This window comes from Homarus americanus, unplaced genomic scaffold, assembly GCF_018991925.1.
Source record: "Homarus americanus isolate GMGI-L3 unplaced genomic scaffold, GMGI_Hamer_2.0 scaffold45698, whole genome shotgun sequence".
Lineage (NCBI taxonomy): Eukaryota > Metazoa > Arthropoda > Malacostraca > Decapoda > Nephropidae > Homarus > Homarus americanus.
The window spans coordinates 16,574,869-16,594,432 of record NW_024735554.1 but is presented as its reverse complement, the minus strand read 5'-3'; the positions used below and the strand labels follow the sequence as shown (position 1 = coordinate 16,594,432).

Sequence of the window (19,564 nt, the reverse complement as noted above, 5' to 3'; positions counted from 1 at the left end):
TTACTACCACTTTTTTACTGGGATTAGCCCACCCAGCACAGGTCACTGACTCCACATCGGGGCCTGGGGGGCGAATATAATAATATTAATAATAATAATAATATTAATAATAATAATAATAATAATAATAATAATAATAATAATAATACAATAATAATAATAATAATAATAATAATAATAATAATAATAATAATATGATATAATAATAATAAATAATAATAATAATAATAATATTAATAATAATAATAGTAATAATAATAATAATAATAATAATAATAATAATAATAATAATAATAATAATAATAATAATAATAATAATAATAATAATAATAATAATAAAACTGAGAAACAATATATGTATGTTGTGTTGTCATAGTAAGAGAAACAATTAAGACCCCTGCAATTGTGTGTACATGAAGCAGAAAGTCAGATCAGCATCCTGGGACTTGGTCAAATTTCGTGATCCATGTGGCAGCAGGCGTACCCAGCAGACAAATACATTATGCTTCCAATATCTTCCCAGGAGGTAGTACTCCTGTTTGATAGCCGCCCAATACCTACTACCTTTAAAGTAACGCCTAGTGTATGCAACACGTCTTGTATAGTCACACTGGGTATAGCAAAACATCTGTATACTAACGTCTACAGTAGTGTAACTCACGTCTTAATAGTAACGCCTAGTGTATAGCAAACTTCTTGTATAGTAACGCTTAGTGTACAGCAACACGTCTTGTATAGTAACGCCTAGTGTATAGCAACACGTCTTGTGTAACGTTCAGTGTATAGCAACACGTCTTGTATAGTAACGCCTAGTGTATAACATCCGTCTTGTATAGTAACTTGCCTAGTGTATAGCAACACGTCTTGTATAGTAACGCCTAGTTTATAGCAACACGTCTTGTATAGTAAACTAGTGTATGTAACACGTCTTATATAGTAACGTCCTGATGTATACAACATAACACACCAGTGCATGTGTTAGAGCTATCTCTTGTCATGTGTGTCACAGCTGCCACTTGTCATATGTCCCAGGTGCCTCTTGTCATGTGTCACAGCATGTTCTTGTCATGTATACAGTTTTGTCATGTGTCACAGCTGCACTCCTGTCATGTGTCTAGCAACTCTTTTCATTTGTGAGCACTTGTCATACAGCACACTATTTCTTGTCATGTTTCACAGCTGCCTCTTGTCATGTGTCACAGCCCTGCCTCTTGTCAGTGTCTAGCTTCAAGCATCATGTGTCACAGCTGCCTCCTGTCATGTTTCTGTGCCTCTTGTCATATGTCACAGCTCCTCTTGTCATGTGTCACAGCTGCCTCTTCATCATGTGTCCCAGCTGCCTCTTGTCATAATGTCACAGACCACCTCTTGTCATGTTCCACAGCTGCCTCTTGTCATGTGTTACAGCTGCCTCTTGTAATGTGTCCAGCTACATCTTGTCATGTGTCACAGCTGCCACTTGTCATATGTCCCATGCCTCTTGTCTGTGTCAGCTGCCTCTTGTCATCTTCAGTTGCCTCTTGTCATGTGTCTGCTCCTCCTGTCATATGTCCCAGCTGCCTCCTTTTCATATGTCAAGCACTTGTCGCCACAATTATTCTTGTCATGTTTCACAGCTGCCTCTTGTCATGTCACAGCTGCCTCTTGTCATGTGTCACAGCTGCTTCTTGTCATGTGTCACAGCTGCCTCCCTGTCATGTGTGTCTGGTTCCTGTCATGTGTCACAGCTGCCTCTTGTCATGTGTCACAGCTGCCTCTTGTTGGTCCCAGCTGCCTCTTGTCATGTGTCACAGCTGCCTCTTGTCATGTGCCACAGCTGCTGTCTGTGTGTTACAGCTGCCTCTTGTCGCCACAGTGCACCTCTTGTCTTGTGCCACAGCTGCCACTTGTCATGAGCCTAGTTGCCTATTGTCATGTGGCCCAGTTGCCTCTTGTCATGTGTCACAGCTACCTTTGTCATGTGTCACAGCCACTTTTATCATGTGTCACAACTGCCTCTTGTCATGCGTCCATAGCACCTCTTACTGATGTTACAGCTGCCCATTGTCAAGTGTCCCAGCTGCCTCTTGTCATGTGTCACAGCTGCCTCTTCCTCATGTGTCACAGTTACCTGTCATGTGTCACACCTGCCTCTTGTCATGTGTCTGGTTTGCCTCTTCTCATGTGTCCCAGCTGCCTCTTGTCATGTGTCACAGCTGCTGCCTCTTTTATGTGTCTAACAACTCTTGTCATGCGTCACAGCTGCCTCTACCATGTGTTACAGCTGCCTCTTGTCAAGTGTCCCAGCTGCCCTCTTGTCATGTGTTTCAGCTGCCAATTGGCATGTGTCATAGCTGCCTCTTGTCATGTGTCACAGCCCTGTGTCATGTGTCCAGCTGCCTCTTTTCATGTGTAGCTGCCTCTTGTCATGTGTTACAGCTGCCTCTTGTCATGTGTTACAGCTGCCTCTTGTCATGTGTCAAACTGCCTCTTGTCATGTGTCCAGCTGCCTCTTGTCATGTGTCACAGCTGCCTCTTATCATGTGTCTAACTGCCTCTTGTCATCACAGCTGCCTCTTGTCATGTTTCGCTGTCTCTTGTCATGTCCAGCTGCCTCTTGTCATGTTTCACAGCTGCTTCTTGTCATGTGTTACAGCTGTCTCTCTTGTCATGTGCAGCTACTTGTCATGTGTTAGGCTGCCTCTCCTCATGTGTCCCACCTGCCTCTTCTCTCATGTGTCCCACCTGCCTCTTGTCATGTGTCTGCTGCCTTGTCATGTGTCTGTACACTCCTGTCTGTGTTACCTCTTCTCATGTGTCCTACCTGCCTCTTCTCATGTGTGTCCCACACCGCCTCTTGTCATGTCTAGCTGCCTCTTGTCATGTGTCACAGCTCCTCTCATGTTTTACGTACACTCCTTCTCTGTGTCCTACCTGCCTCTCTCTCTGTGTCCCACCTGCCTCTTGTCATGTGTCACAACTGCCTCCTGTCATGTGTCACAGCTGCCTCTCATGTGTTCCCTGCCTTGTCATGTGTCACAACTGCTTCTTGTCATGTGTCACAGCTGCCTCCTGTCATGTGTTTGCTTCTCTTCTCTCATGTGTCCCCTGCCTCTGCTACCTCTTGTCATGTGTGTCTGCTTCCCTGTCATGTGTTACAGCTGCCTCTCTCTCATGTGTCCTACCTCTTCTCATATGCTCCTACCTGCCTTGTCCATGTGTCACAACTGCTTCTTGTCATGTGTCACAGCTGCCTCCTGTCATGTGTTACAGCTGCCTCCCTGTCATGTGTCCTGCCTCTTGTCATGTGTCCAACTGCCTCTTGTCATGTGTCTCAGCTGCCTCCTGTCATGTGTTACAGCTACTCCTTGTCATGTATCACATGCCTCCTGTCATGTGTCACAGCTGCCTCTTGTCATACAGTTTAGTTACATCTTGTCATGTGTCTAGCTCCTCTTGTCATGTATCACAGCTGCCTCCTTTATGCCATGTCCTTCTGCTACCATCACAGCTGCCTCTTATACCCAGTTTAGTTACATCTTCTCATGTGTCCTACCTGCCTCTTCTCATGTGTCCTACCTGCCTCTTGTCATGTGTCACAACTGCCTCCTGTCATGTGTCACAGCTGCCTCCTGTCATGTGTCCTACCTGCCCCTTGTCATGTGTCACAACTGCTTCTTGTCATGTGTCACAGCTGCCTCCTGTCATGTGTTACAGCTGCCTCTTCTCATGTGTCCTACCTGCCTCTTCTCATGTGTCCTACCTGCCTCTTGTCATGTGTCACAACTGCCTCCTGTCATGTGTCACAGCTGCCTCCTGTCATGTGTCACAGCTGCCTCTTGGCATGTGTCACAGCTGCCTCTTGTCATACAGTTCAATTAATTATCACTTGTCATGTGCCACAGCTACATCTTGTCATGTGTCACAGCTGCCTCTTGTCATACAGTTCAAATACCTCTTGTCATGTGTCACAGCTGCCTCTTGTCATGTGTCACAGCTGCCTCTTGTCATACAGTTTAGTTACATCTTGTCATGTGTCACAGCTGCCTCTTGTCATATGTACACAGCTGCCTCTTGTCATACAGTTTAGTTACATCTTGTCATGTGTCACAGCTGCCTCTTGTCATACAGTTCATCTCGTCATGTGTCACAGCTGCCTCTTGTCATACAGTTCAATTAATTATCACTTGTCATGTGCCACAGCTACATCTTGTCATGTGTCACAGCTGCCTCTTGTCATACAGTTCAAATACCTCTTGTCATGTGTCACAGCTGCCTCTTGTCATACAGTTCAATTACCTCTTGTCATGTGTCACAGCTACCTCTTGGCATGTGTCACAGCTGCCTTTAGTCATACGGTACAATTCCCTCTTGTCATGTGTCATAGTTGCTCCTTGTCATGCCCTTCAGATGTATAGATGACAGATCGTCTTTGGCTGTCATCCGTAACCCGGCAGATGTGATGAGGCTGGCCCAGGCGAACACCTACTACTACACCTATCATGTACCTGGGTAATAATATTCTTTTGAGAGAGAGAGAGAGAGAGAGAGAGAGAGAGAGAGAGAGAGAGAGAGAGAGAGAACATCTTCATCTTGTTCCTAAACATTGACTTCGAAATTTTCACCTTAAAAATTATCAAATACACGAAAGACCCTCGTTTAGATTTGTGTAAACCCGACTGTGTAAACCTAACTGTTTGTAGACCTGACTGTGTGTAATCCTGACAGTGTGTAAACCTGACTGTGTGTAATCCTGACAGTGTGTAAACATAACTGTGTGTAAGCCCGACTGTGTGTAAACCTAACTGTGTATACAACTGAGTGTGTATAAGCCTGACTGTATGCAAAACTAACTTTATTAACCTAACTCTGTATAAACGTGATTGTATAAACCTGACCGTATGCCTCACTGTGTACATCTGACTGTGTAAACTTGACTGTGTATACCTGACTATGTATACCTGTGTGCAAACCTAATTTTATAAACCTAACTGTGTATAAACCTGACCGTGTATAGCTGACTATGTATATCTGACTGTCTAAACCTGACTGTATAAATCTGATATTGTAAACCTTACGGTGTATATCTAGCTGTGTATACCAGACTGTATAAACCTGACTGTGTAAGCCTCACTGTGTATACTTAAATGTGCATACCTAACTGTATAAACCTGACTATGTATAATACCTGACTGTGTATACTTGACTGTTCGTGAACAGGGTGCAGAAATGCGTCTAGTGTGGCAGCATTATGTTAGTGTTAAGGTGCAACCACTGCTTGCTTTCTCTCGCTTTCAGCTTCCGCCTCTGGCTAGCCCTCGTGGTGAACATGGAAGCAACTTGCATAAGTCTTCCCCTGACAGTACACAGGCTCTTCATCATCAAGACTCCTGCTGTGCTTCCTCATAGCAACACACGGTAACTGGGTGCCTCGTGGGCCCAGGCTAGGCCAGCAGGGGATCTCGGAGTAGCAGTAGGCTCCAGAGGGACGGTGTATAGGCCCACTGGCATGTGGACACGCCTACCAACCATTGCCCTCTGCCTTTTGGATTAACCTTGGTAGGTATAAGGCTACAGGAGTAAACCTCGAATGGAAAATTTGTGGCGGAGCCCCGCATTAGGCAGACATATTTACAGAGCCCCAAAAAGATCCAAACGGCGGAAGAGGTGACCGCCATGGGAACACAACGAATATGCTGGCGGACGAAGGCAATTCCTGATGGACAGGCTACTAAGGCGAAACCTAACAATTTATCTATCGGCAGTCTATTGCAACTCTCCCTCTCCCCAGTCGTTGCAACACTTACACCACTTGACCAGGAAAAGGGAGAGCCAAGAGGTGTGGCTGCAGCCTGCGCTCCTGCCTCACCATATAAATGAACTCATGAGCAGCCATCATCCAGTTCATCATACCACTCATCATCATCATCAGTAAAACCCCTATACCCACAAAAGTCCTTTGGCGACGGACAAGTGGCGACGGGGACAGGAAGAGATGACCGCCAGGAATCTCTAGTCATAACTCTGCACATGGAAGGCACAGATAAGATGGTCATTTATGCACTGGGATCTGGGCAGCAGTGCAATCCGGGCCTGTCTGTGCGACTGTGCAGCCCTTTCGAGGAGGAACTTTGCTCACCCCACATGAGGAGGGGTCTAGAAAAGGTGCCCTAAACATAGCCTGCCTAAAGAAAACAACCTGACTGGGAAACCGTACACAACAAGGTCATCCTTATGCAGTCGAAAACACAATCAGAATCACAGACCCCCCCAAAAAAACTATACAACCTTTTATGGTCGTTGCATGGAATGTCAAGACCCTTCTGGATACTGGCACAAATGAGCGCCCTGAAAGAAGAACCGCCCTTGTGGCAAAAGAGCTGGCTAGATATAACATCGACATAGTAGCCATTAGTGAGTCCCGGCTACCAGAGGAGGGTCAACTCACAGAATGGGGTTCTGGCTATGCCTTCTTCTGGAAGGGTAAGCCTGTTGGGGAGAGAAACTACATTTATGGAGTTGGATTTGCCATCTGCCAACACATCATACACAGGCTAACTGAAATGCGTATTGGGATCAACAAGCGCCTCATGACGCTCCGAGTCCCACTAAATCACTCACGACATGCCTTTTTCATCAGTGCATATGCTCCAAGATTGGATGCAGAGGATGACATCAAGGAGGCCTTTTACGCCGACCTCGACAGAGTGCTGACTTCTATCCCCAGAGAAGATAAGGTTGTGCTCCTTGGTGACTTCAATGCCAGAGCTGGCAGAAATGCTGACATTTGGCAGGAAACCATAGGGAGAAATGGACTAGGCAAGTGTAATCCCAAAGGCCTACTCCTCCTCAGCAAGTGTGCTGCACACAACCTCACTATCATAAATACCTTGTGGCAACACCCACGATCTAAACATTGGCATTTCATTGACTACATCATTGTCAGACAAAGAGATCGCCGAGATGTCCTCATCACCCGTGACATGCGTGGCTCAAACCACTGCAACACTGATCATCAGTTCGTCAGTGCCAAGCTCTTACTTCACGTCGCCCCAAAACGGCGAGTGCAGTAAGCCTCCAGAAGACGTTTTAACACTAATCATCTGGTGGATGCAGCGGTAGCACATACTTTCAGAGAGCAGCTCGAATATGGGCTGACAAACAACCCGATAGCAGACAACGCAAACCCCAGTGCCGAATGAGATATTATTGACACTGTCATGGCAAAAACATGCAGAGAGATCCTCGGCCAGATCGAAAGAATACACCAGGACTATTTTGATGAAAATGACCTGGCAATCAATGTAATCATTGATGATAAACGTGCTGCTCTAACTGACTGGCAGAACAACCCTCATTGTCGGACCAAAGCTGATACCTTTCGCAAGAAGAAAGTGGCGGTCCACCGGGAATTTCTTAATCTAAAGAACGACTGGTTTAAAAATAACGAATGTGAAACATAAAAAAATTGCTGATCAGCACAAGATGCCCGATTTTTTCAATTCAACTAAAACATTTTTTGGGCGAATCACTCGTGGCGCAGCCCCACTCTGCTCATCCGACTGTAACTCCATAATTAAAGACGATGAAGGCCTCCTTCAGCGCTGGAAAGAAAACTACCATTCATTGCAAAACCGAAACACGGATGTGGATGTCCTGACTACCCAGCAGGTCCCTCAGCATGCAGATCTGACCCTCCTCAGCTATACTCCATCCCTGGATGAGGTAGCTACTGCCACCAAACAAATGAAAAATAACAAAGCTCTAGGGCCTGATGGAGTCCCAGCCGAGGTCTATAAAGCAGGAGGACCCTTGCTTACCAGCCGTTTCCACTCTCTCCTGGAGAATGTATGGGAAAAGGAGGATATCCCCCAAGCTCTTAAAGACGCCTCCATTGTCAATATTTACAAGAACAAGATTGACCGGTCACTCTGTGGCAACTACCGCGGGATCACGCTGCTGTCCTTAGCTGGCAAAATTATCGCCCGAGTTCTCCTAAACAGACCTCATCCTGAGGCGGATAAACTCCTCGCAAAATTTCAATGTAGCTTTAGAACATCACGTGGCACCACTGACATGATCTTTGCTTCCCGTCAGATACAGGAAAAGTGTAGAGAAAAGCGTGTGACCTGTACATGGCTTTCATCGACCTAACCAAGGCCTTCGACTCGGTCAACAGGGAAGCCCTCTGGTGGATCCTCAGCCGTTTTGGCTGCCCACCAAAATTCATCGCCATTGTGAGGCAACTTCATGATGGTAGGAATGGTAGTGTCCTGCACAATGGCATCCAGTCTGAGTTCTTCCCTATCCAAGCGGGGGTTAAGGAAGGGTGTGTACTAGCACCAACTCACTTTTCCATTTTCTTGGCTGCCTTCCTTACTCGTGCCAGCACCACTTTAGCCGGCGGGGTGGACATCGGGTACCGGATAAAGGGTCTTTTCAACATAAGACGACTCCAGGCAGGAACAAATGTGTTAGCAGCTTCTATTACTGAGCTTCAGTATGCAGACTACCTCACCCTTGTAGCCCACACTGAACGGGACCTACAGGAGATCCTGAACACTTACGCAGATGCACATTTCGGCCTGGAGGTGAATGTACGTAAGACTTAAATTCTCTTTCAGCCTGTCCCAGCTTAACAGTACTACTCTCTCTAATGTTACCCACTTTCGGTATCTCGATTCCCACCTGTCCACCTCCGCGGACATCGATGAAGAGATTCAGCATCGGATCAGATGTGCATCTCAAGACTTTGGCAAATTCCAAAACCATGTCTTCAGCTGTAGGGAGCTGAAATTGTCTACAAAGTTACACTATCGAGCAGTGGTCCTCCCAACCCTGCAATATGGCAGCGAGACATGGGTCACATACAGAAGGCACATCAAGGCACTTGAAAACTTTCACCAATGTAGTCTACGTTCCATCCTCGGAGTTCGCTTGGCAGACGAGAGAACAAATGCCAGTATTCTTGCTGACACCAACTGTAGAAGCATCGAGGCGACCAGTATCCATGAACAACTATGAACTATGTTGGACCAGCCATATTACCCGCATGGACGACAATAGACTGCCAAAGCAGCTACTTTACAGTCACCTAACGAATAGCAAACGTAACGCTTGCGGGCATCTCAAAAAAGGTATAAGGATAATCTTAAGACAAGCCTGAAAAGTGCCAAATCGACCCCCTCACCTGAGAGTCAACTACTTCACACCGTAACGCTTGGAGGCTCACCACACACGAAGGTGTCAATACTTTCGAGTTATCCCGACTGTATAACGAGGCAGACAAGCATCAACGCAGGAAAGATGCTGCCGCCGCTTGTAGATGTAGCCCACCACATGTGCAACATCTGTGATTGACCCTGCCGGTCCCGTATCAGCCTCTTTAGTCTCCTCAAAACTCACCAACCAAGTTGACATCCCTAATAACTCATATCATTGTATTATAGCTGGATGATCGCCATACTCGATTCCGATTGACAGGAAAGTAGTAGTAGTAGTATGCCTGACTGAATACCTGGCTGTATAAACCTGATTGTGTATACTTGACTGTGTATACCTAACTGTATAAACCTGATTGTGTATATCTGACTGTGTATACCTGACTGTGTTTAAACCATCGTCCACTACACTTTTAAAAGATTGTTCAGTAATGGACGAAGGAAAAGTTAATTCTGACTTGATAATAAGATGTTTAGTAGTCATATGTAAATTTAGTTTAAGACTGAGCTATTAAGAATGAGTACTAACACACTCACACACTTGTTACCACCACCTACACCGCCTTCTGCAGCACATCCTGGCCGACTCCAATCATTCCTGATGCCACCTGTGACCCCGGCTCGGTATGTGCGGTAAGTTCATGAACCTGTTTTTATATATAGATTATGCCATGGTATGGGTACTATGGTGTATTTGTGACACATCTTGACGTGGTTGTAATACACATACATACATACATACATACATACATACATACATACATACATACTCACAAGGTAACCGATATAAAACATTAGTTCCCAAACTGGGGGTTATGACCCCGCTCGAGAGTGGTTTGTTCATTTGAGAGAGGGTAAAAGGCCTGCCCAATAGGGAATACTAATTTTATTTTCTTCATCTACTTGTTCAGATGTTGAGAAGTAAATAAATAAATAAATAAATAAATATATATATATATATATATATATATATATATATATATATATATATATATATATATATATATATATATATATATATATATATATATATATATATATATATTTCATGTAGATCCACAATGAAAACGTGGATAAAATAACGGATAAAATCTTTAGGAAAAGGAAAGCAAGGTGCTCCGTTGTTTCCTTTTCCCGTGTGATTTTATCGATATATATATATATATATATATATATATATATATATATATATATATATATATATATATATATATATTGTTGATTATATGTAGAAGTCCATGTGCTTTATTATGAAATATATATATATATATATATATATATATATATATATATATATATATATATATATATATATATATATATATATATATATATATATATATATACATATCTTGATAAAATCACACGGGAAAAGGGAAACAACGGAGCACCACATAGAAGGGTACAACCTTTTTCACAAAGACAGGGAAGGTAGGAAGGGTCGCACTCTTCGTCAATGATACATTAAAATGTTGTATTAATAATTTAATAAAGGGTGAAATAGGAACCGAGTCTGTGTGGGTAGAAATCACGGAAGGAAGAGAAAAACTAATTATGGGAGTGATTTACAGGCCCCCAAGTCTTGGCAAAGAAGCAGCTCAGCCCATATGGCAGGAAATGAGTAGGGCAGCAAAATATAACAACCTATGCATTATGGGGGATTTCAACTTTAGAAATATTGACTGGCACAACATTGTAGGTAACTATGAATCTGAAGACTTCCTAGACGGAGTACACGACAATTTTTTGAAACAACTAATTACAGAACCTACTAGAGGTGACAATATATTAGACCTAGTATTAATAAATACAGAAAATATTATTAGAGATAACACAATAGGGGAAGAACTAGGTAGCAGTGATCACAGAGAAATCAGGTTCACCCTAAATTGGGAAACGAAAAACAATGACAATATGGTCAGAGTCCCAAACTTTCGGTTGGCGGATTATCAGGGGTTAAGAAGGTACCTAGGTGAGGCCACCTGGGAACAGTCACGTCAGTCCCCAGTAGGAAGGGGTGAGGTCATAGATGACACAACAATTGATCATGACTATAATATATTCACTAGTATACTACATAAAGCACAAGAACAAAATATACCATACATAAAAATTAGGTCAAATAAGAATGAGCCAAGGTGGATGACCAGAAAACTTAAACATGACATAGGAATAAAGAAAGGAATATATAAGAAATTAAAGGGAGGGGAGGAGCAGCTCAGAAACAGGTATAATGAACTATCTAGGAATGTTAAGAAAAATGTAAGGAAAGCAAAGAGAGACTATGAAATCAAAATAGCAAGAGAATCCAAGGCGAATCCCAAGGGATTTTCCCAGGTATATAGGACAAAGGTCAAGGACAAAGTTGGGACTTTAAAGTCAGGGAGGGGAGAAGTGATAAATGGCAGTGAAGAAATAAGCAAAGCATTGAACAGCTACTTCTTATCAGTTTTCATAGAAGAAATTTGTGATGAAATTCCAAAGGTGGAACTGATATTTAAGGGAAAGGAAGAAGAGAAATTAAAGAATATCACTATCAGAAAAGAGGATGTTCTTAAGAAGATAAATAAACTAAAGAAAACAAAATCCCCAGGGCCGGATGAAATTTTCCCTCGAGTCTTGAAAGAGTGTAGGGAACAGATTAGCGGACTCCTCGTAAACTTATTTACAAAATCATTAGACACTGGAGTTGTGCCAGACTTGTGGAAACAGGCAAATGTAGTACCCATATTCAAAAAGGGAGACAGAGCATCAGCGTCAAATTACCGGCGGATCAGTTTGATGTCAGTAGTGGGGAAATTTCTTGAATCAATTATAGCAGATAGCATCCGATCGCATCTAGAGAAAAGCAAATTAATCTACGACTCTCAACATGGGTTTACAAAGGGAAAATCTTGTCTAACAAATCTGCTAACGTTTTTTAGGAAAGTCTTCGAGGTAGTAGATAATGACGAAAATTACGATGTTATTTACTTAGACTTTAGCAAAGCATTTGTCAGAGTACCGCATCAGAGGCTTCTGAGAAAAATTAAGGCTCATGGTATCGAGGGGAAAGTTTTAAATTGGATAAAATCATGGCTCACCGATAGAACGCAGAGGGTCAGCGTAGATGGTGTTAAATCTGAGTGGGGCCGTGTAACTAGTGGGGTTCCCCAGGGGTCAGTACTAGGCCCACTCTTGTTCATAATCTACATAAACGATTTAGATACTGGGATCAGCAGTGACATAAGCAAGTTTGCGGATGACACCAAAGTAGGGCGGCAAATTAATTCAGGGCAGGATGCAAATGCATTACAGGAGGATCTAAATAAACTGCAGGGGTGGTCTGAAAAATGGCAAATGAAATTCAACACCAGCAAGTGCAGCATACTTAATATTAGAAGAACAAATACTTATAATGTATACAGCCTTAACAACATCAACCTAGAGAAGTCGACTTGTGAAAGAGACCTTGGGGTACTTGTAACCCCGGATTTACGGCCTAGAAAACAGTGCGTTAATGTTCGAAATAAGGCAAACAGAGTATTGGGTTTTATATCTAGAAGTGTAAGTAACAAGAGTGCAGAGGTCTTATTGCAACTATATCTTGCGCTAGTCAGGCCGCACCTCGATTATGCGGTCCAGTTCTGGTGCCCCTATTATAGAATGGATATAAATTCACTAGAGTCGGTGAAGCGAAGAATGACAAAAATGATTCCAGGACTTAAAAACCTTCCGTATCAGGATTGGTTAAAGAAACTTAACTTGCATTCCCTAGAAAGACGAAGAGTGCGGAGAGATATGATAGAAGTATTTAAATGGGTGAAATGAATCAATAAAGGGGATATAGATAAAGTTCTTATAATATCCGAGCAGGATAGGACTCGGAGCAACGGATTCAAGTTGGATAAGTTTAGGTTTAGGAGGGAGATAGGAAGAAACTGGTTCACAAATAGGGTGGTGGACGAGTGGAACAAGCTTAGCAACTTTGTAGTAAGTGCGGGAACTCTGGAAAGTTTCAAAGGGAGGCTAGATAGATTCATGGATGATAGAGAGTGGTAGTAACTCTCGACAGGAGCTGCCATGCACAGGCCAACTGGCCTATTGCAGACTCCTTATTTTCTTATGTTCTTATGTTCATACCACCCTCCCCCTCACCCCCCTGATCAAACGGCCCTCCCCCAGAACGACCATTTCTCCTTCACCACCCAGAGTGACTTACTGTGCAGAAAGGACCGGCCAAGGCACTGGGGTGATATGGTGGAGTGTATTACTACTTTTGACCGCGACTGTACAGACATACAGTATGTAGACATACATAATTTTCTTAATTTTTTATTGTTACATGCACACACTATCTTTCATGCAAAATGTGTAAAAACAAAATATAAGGTAAAAAACATAAATACAAAATAAAAATTTCTTACATTCTCAGGAGTTATGTGCGAATCGTGGGAGGGTAAGGGGTGGGAGGGTGGTATGGGTCCCCCCCTCCCCCCAACCCTCCTGCCAGGCCAAGCTGCGATTTGCTTTATTGTTATTTTTCAACTTGTAATGTCTGGTAGATATATGTAATTTTATTTATTTTTATTTTTTGTTACATGCGCACACAATTGCTCATAAAGAAAGAGCCCCCCAAAAATAATAGTTACCATAAGGTCAGAAACATAACGGGAATAAAAATTTCTTACCTAATAACGTAAGAACTTATGAATGGAGGAAACTGCAGCGGTCCTATTGGCCCATACTAGGCAGTCCCATTTACACCCAACCCCTATCGCTCATATATCCATCCAACCTATGTTTGAAGCTATCCAGCGTATTCGAGTTAATAATGATGTTTGCTAACTTGTCACACTTATCCACTACTCTATTTTCAAACTAATGTTTACCTATCTCGCGCCTATATCTAAATTTGTCTAATTTAAAACCATTGTTACGAGTTCGCTCCTGGTTGGATAGTTTGAGTACCCTTGTTATATCACCTTTGTTTAACCCTGACTTCCATTTATACACCTCGATCATATCGCCCCTCACTCTACGTCTCTCGAGGGAGTGCAAATTAAGATGCTTTAACCTGTCTCTGTACTGAAGGTTCCTAATGCTCGGGATTAGTCTCATTCTCCTCTGAATTTTCTCTATGGATTCTATATCTATTCCTTAGTACGGTGACCAGAATTGAACTGCGTAATCCAAGTGAGGTCTCACAAGCGCAAGATATAGTTTTTGGATGACCTCGCTAATCTTGTAACTAACCCAAGTACTTTGTTAGCCTTGTTTCAAAGAAATACACATTGTTTACTGGCTTTAAGATCCCTACTTATCATTACTCCTAAATCTTTCTCATATTCGGATTTCTCTATAACATCGTTGTTCATCTGGTATCTGGTTTCTCTGTTTACATCTCCTAGACTAAGTACTGTACTTTACATTTGTCCACATCGAATTTCATCTGCCATTCTTCAGACCATTCGAAAAATTGGTTAAGATCTTCCTATTTTAGTGTCATCAGCAAATATACTCTGTTGGTGTCTACGCCGTTATCTATGTCGTTTATGTATATAATAAATAATAATGGTCCAAGTACTGAGACTTGGGGTACTCCACTAGTGACGTTACTCCAATCGGATTTAGTGCCGTTAATGCTTACTCGCTGTTTCCTGTCCTGTAAACCACACCCTTCCCCTGGAGGGCCAGGGGAAGGGTGAGACTAGGATGGATGAATTAAATTAAAAATTGGATCCCCAGAGTGATGCAAAACCTTAGATGATTAATAAAAACAGCCCGAGAAAGTTTAGCGTTGAGAACTGTGGTCGCCAACCCTTAGATTATGAGGACGGTACTCCAATTGATGCGTGCAGGAGTTAACACAAACTGCCATACTGTATAGAGGGGAAGGGGGAAGCGGCGCGGGGAATCTCACCACGGTGTCCCGTGTTCCGTTCAGTGACAAAATTACCAAATGGCAATATTTCCGTTAATATTATCGCATACAAAATGAAATATATATATTTTTTAAATACGATAGGGTAGGGGTCGTTACGATGCCAGCCAGGGAGGGGAAAGCATAAACCCTCGCAGTTATGTGAGCAACACACACACACACACACACACAAGTAAAATATACATCCATATAAGAAAACCACCAATAAAATAAAGCGCTTGGTTGTCCTGTACTGTCGGTCATAAACCATTACGTGAGTAATGAACGAACTAACCCAAGTAAAAGTGACTAACCCCAAGTATCAGTAACTAACCCAAGTATAAGTGAGTAACCCCAAGCATAAGTAACTAACCCCAAGAATCAGTAACTAACCCAAGTATAAGTGACTAACCCAAGTATAAGTGACTAACCCCAAGTATCAGTAACTAACCCAAGTATAAGTGACTAACCCAAGTATAAGTAACTAACGCTAAGTATGAGTAACTAACCACATATATAAGCAACTAACCCCAAGTATAAGTAACTAACCCCAAGTATAAGTGACTAACCCCAAGTATAAGTGACTAACCCCAAGCATAAGTGACTGACCCAAAGTATAAGTAATTAATCACAAATATAAGTAACTAAACCCAAGTATGAGTAACTAACCCCAAGTATAAGTAACTAACCCCAAGTACGAGTAACTAGCCACAAATATAAGTAACTAACCCCAAGTATAAGTAACTGATCCCAAATATAAGTAACTAACCCCAAGTATAAGTAACTAACCCCAAGTATAAGTAACTAACCCCAAGTATAAGTAACTAACCCCAAGTATAAGTAACTAACCCCAAGTATAAGTAACTAACCCCAAGTATAAGTAACTAACCCCAAGTATAAGTAACGCAAACTAACCCCAAGTATAAGTAACTAACCCCAAGTATCAGCAACTAACCCCAAGTATAAGTAACTAACCCCAAGTATAAGTAACTAACCCCAAGAATAAGTAACTAACCCCGAGTATAAGTGACTAACCCCAAATATAAGTAACTAACCCAAAGTATAAGTAACTAATCTCAAGTACAAGTAACTAACCACAAGTATAAGTAATTAACCAAAGTATAAGTGACTAATTCCAAGTATAAGTAACTAACCAAAGTATAAGAAACTAACCAAAGTATAAGTAACGAACCCCAAGTATAAGTAACTAACGCTAAGTGTAAGTAACTAACCCCACGTATAAGTAACTAACCCCAAGTATCAGTAACTAACGCAAAGTGTAAGTAACTAAGTGTAAGTAACTAACCACAAGTATAAGTAACTAACCCCAAGTATCAGTAACTAACGCTAAGTGTAAGTAACTAACCCCAAGTATAAGTAACTAACCCTAAGTATAAGTAACTAACCCCAAGTATAAGTAACTAGCCCCAAGTATCAGTAACTAACGCTAAGTGTAAGTAACTAACTCCAAGTATAAGTAACTAACCCCAAGTATAAGTAACTAACCCCAAGTATAAGTAACTAGCCCCAAGTATCAGTAACTAACGCTAAGTATAAGTCACTAACCCCAAGTATCAGTAACTAACGCCAAGTATTCTAGTAACTAGCCCCAAGTATAAGTAACTAACCCTAAGTATAAGTGACTGATCCCAAATATAAGTATCTAACCCCAAATATAAGTAACTAACCCCAAATATATGTAACTAACCCCAAGTATAGGTAACTGATCCCAAATGTAAGTACCTAACCCAAAGTATAAGTAACTAACCCCAAGTATAAGTGACTAACCTTAAGTATAAGTAACTAACCCCAAGTATAAGTGACTAACTCCATGTCTAAGTGACTAACCTTAAGTATTGCCACCACCAGGAAGAACCAGGAGCCGAGTGCCTTGTTGTGGCCAAGACTACGAATCCAGTGACCAGTGATTTCCAGGTTGTGTATAAATACCAGAGCTGTGAGGACCCTTCCACCCAACACGTCTGTATGTACCCTGGTCAGTGCCACTCACCCGTTCTAATTAGTGTTACTCAGCTAGCTTGATTAGTGCCACTCACCTGTTCTAATTAGTGTTACTCAGTTAGATTAATTAGTGCCACTCACCTTTTTTAATTAGTTTTACTGAGCTAGCTTGATCAGTGCCACTCACCTGTTCTAATTAGTGTTACTCAGCTAGCTTGGTCAGTGTCATATACCTGTCAGTAGTGGTACTTATTAACCTTTGTCAGTGTCACTTACCTGTTGTAATTTATGTCATTAAGTTACTTTGGTCACTGTCACATATCAGTTCTGATCAGTGTCACCACCCACTTACCTTTGTCAGTGCCAGACCGTCTATAACAGCCTTTATCACCTCATCTATCATATGCAGTGCCACACCCTTACATCCCAGTTAGTGCCACACCATCTGTCACAGTGAGTGCCACACCATCTATCACAGTCAATGCCACACCATCTATTACAGTCAGTGCCACACCACCTATCATAGTCAGTGCTATATTATCTACAGTACAATATCACAAATGGTGTGCCACAACCTAGGATAGAATATAAATGCTTCCACAGACTAGATGAACTCTTACCACAGCAGTGATACCAAGGCTGCTGCTCTTATCTCACTATTAGATAACGTTAACTTCCCGATCTTATTTAACGTCACGATGTAGAAATTGCAGTTAAGAATTTAAGATGAAAGCTGAACCCTAAAGATACTCACAGCCTGTTACTATTCAAGGTGTTTACCATAAGTTGCACTCATGAACAAATAATTTAGTGTTCCCATGAAATCATTTACCACATAATGTAAAAATGTCAGTAGACTCAGATGCTCCGTCTCTTACAGGCGCCTGTCCTCCAACGTTCTTCTTAATGACGGGAGGATGTTTCAAGATCGTGGAAATCAGTGGAGGTGGTGGTGTTGAAGAAGCCTTAGCAGCGTGTGACAGTGTAAACAGTAGCTTGGCCTTCCCTGAGTACGAGCGTGTCTTGCAGAAGTTGGCTAGAAGACTTAGAGTAAGTATTTAAATTCTGATCCTGCACTATGAGTACCTGTAGTTCTTGACCTCCAGAGTGAGTGTTTTTGTTTGAGGCTATTGTTGATGTTTAATGTTATTAGAGTCTATTGTTTTTTTTTCGAAGTGTTAAATTTAAATGACATTGTTCTTAAGTGTTATCGTTAACTGTTGCTGTTTTTCTAAGTGTTAATGTTAAATTTTATTGTTCATTCTAAATATCAAAGTTATATATCTGTGTCTTCAGGAAGAGGTTGGGGAAACTCATTCCGCTGTACTAAGTGCTCAAGCAGATGCCGTCATGGCGCTCAACAACGTGTGAGTACTCTAGTGAAAGTTTGAGTACTCCAGAGAAAAATTAAATTAATTAGTGAGAGCTTGACTAGAGTACACGAGAGAGACAGAGAGAGAGTTTCTGCATAACATATAAATATTATCTCATGACGTACTGTATTTTCTGTACTCCTCTCTGAAGTCGGTACAGCATATGTCTTGTTATTTATTATACAGGAGAGGGGACTGGACACAGGGAGGTCTGTACAACCCATTAGCTGAGGTAACGGATAAAGCAACAGGCCCAGACCCGTACTACGCTCTCTCGGTGCCTGTGTCTCCTGAAAGCCCTTACTTCCTCACTTCCTTCCCCCTCACAAGAAACAATTTCACCCACGTAGTTTGCCAACACCCAGGACCTATCAGTACGTGGTTATTACTCTAGTATACGATTTTCAGGGACAATTAAATTTGGTCTTTAATTCCATCTCTTTTACAATCTACAGAGACTTTTAACCTAATTCTTAACATACTTTTCAAATACGAGTTTCAGCGAGACTTTTATACGTAAATACTTGTTGCATTACATTTGTGTTATTTTATATAGTATGGAAATGAAGACTGGTGTGTGTGTGTGTGTGTTTGAAGTCTACAGATAGTTAGTAGCGAAATAAGACAGGTGTGTGTGTGTGTGTTTTGTCACAGGTTGTGAGGACCCTCCAGTCGCTGGTGACAACATGTGGATGGACTGGGACAACAGCACCAAGCCTGGAGCATTCATCGTTTACAGGTGAGTCGCTAAATGAGTCACTACCTGTATTATAACCTACACATGAGTAGGTACCTGTATTTATAACATACACATGAGTCACTACCTGTATCATAACTTACACAGGAGTTGCTACCTGTATTATAACCTACATATGAGCCACAACCTGTATTATAACCTACACATGAGTCACAACCTGCATTATAACCTACACATGAGACACTACCTGTAATATAACCTAAACATGATTCACTGCCTGTATTATAACCTACACATGAGTCAATACCTGTATTATTACTTACACATGAGTAACTACCTGTATTATAACCTACACATGAGTCACTACCTGTATTATGACCTATGCATGAGTCACTACCTGTATTATAACTTACACATGAGTCACGACCTG

At 41.9% G+C, this 19,564-nt stretch overlaps 1 protein-coding gene across 1 annotated transcript in view; it reads left to right on the top strand.

The window, feature by feature from the left end:
- Positions 1–4,173: 4,173 nt before the first annotated feature.
- Positions 4,174–19,564, top strand: part of LOC121871295 (complement receptor type 1-like) — a 55,713-nt gene continuing 40,322 nt past the window's right edge. Inside the window, exons 1-7 of the mRNA XM_042373514.1 lie at positions 4,174–4,491; positions 9,773–9,833; positions 16,972–17,098; positions 17,945–18,114; positions 18,361–18,431; positions 18,624–18,811; positions 19,092–19,176. Coding sequence (XP_042229448.1) covers positions 4,379–4,491; positions 9,773–9,833; positions 16,972–17,098; positions 17,945–18,114; positions 18,361–18,431; positions 18,624–18,811; positions 19,092–19,176 — 815 coding nt within the window. The 5' untranslated portion in view covers positions 4,174–4,378. The remainder of the gene's footprint in view (positions 4,492–9,772; positions 9,834–16,971; positions 17,099–17,944; positions 18,115–18,360; positions 18,432–18,623; positions 18,812–19,091; positions 19,177–19,564) is intronic.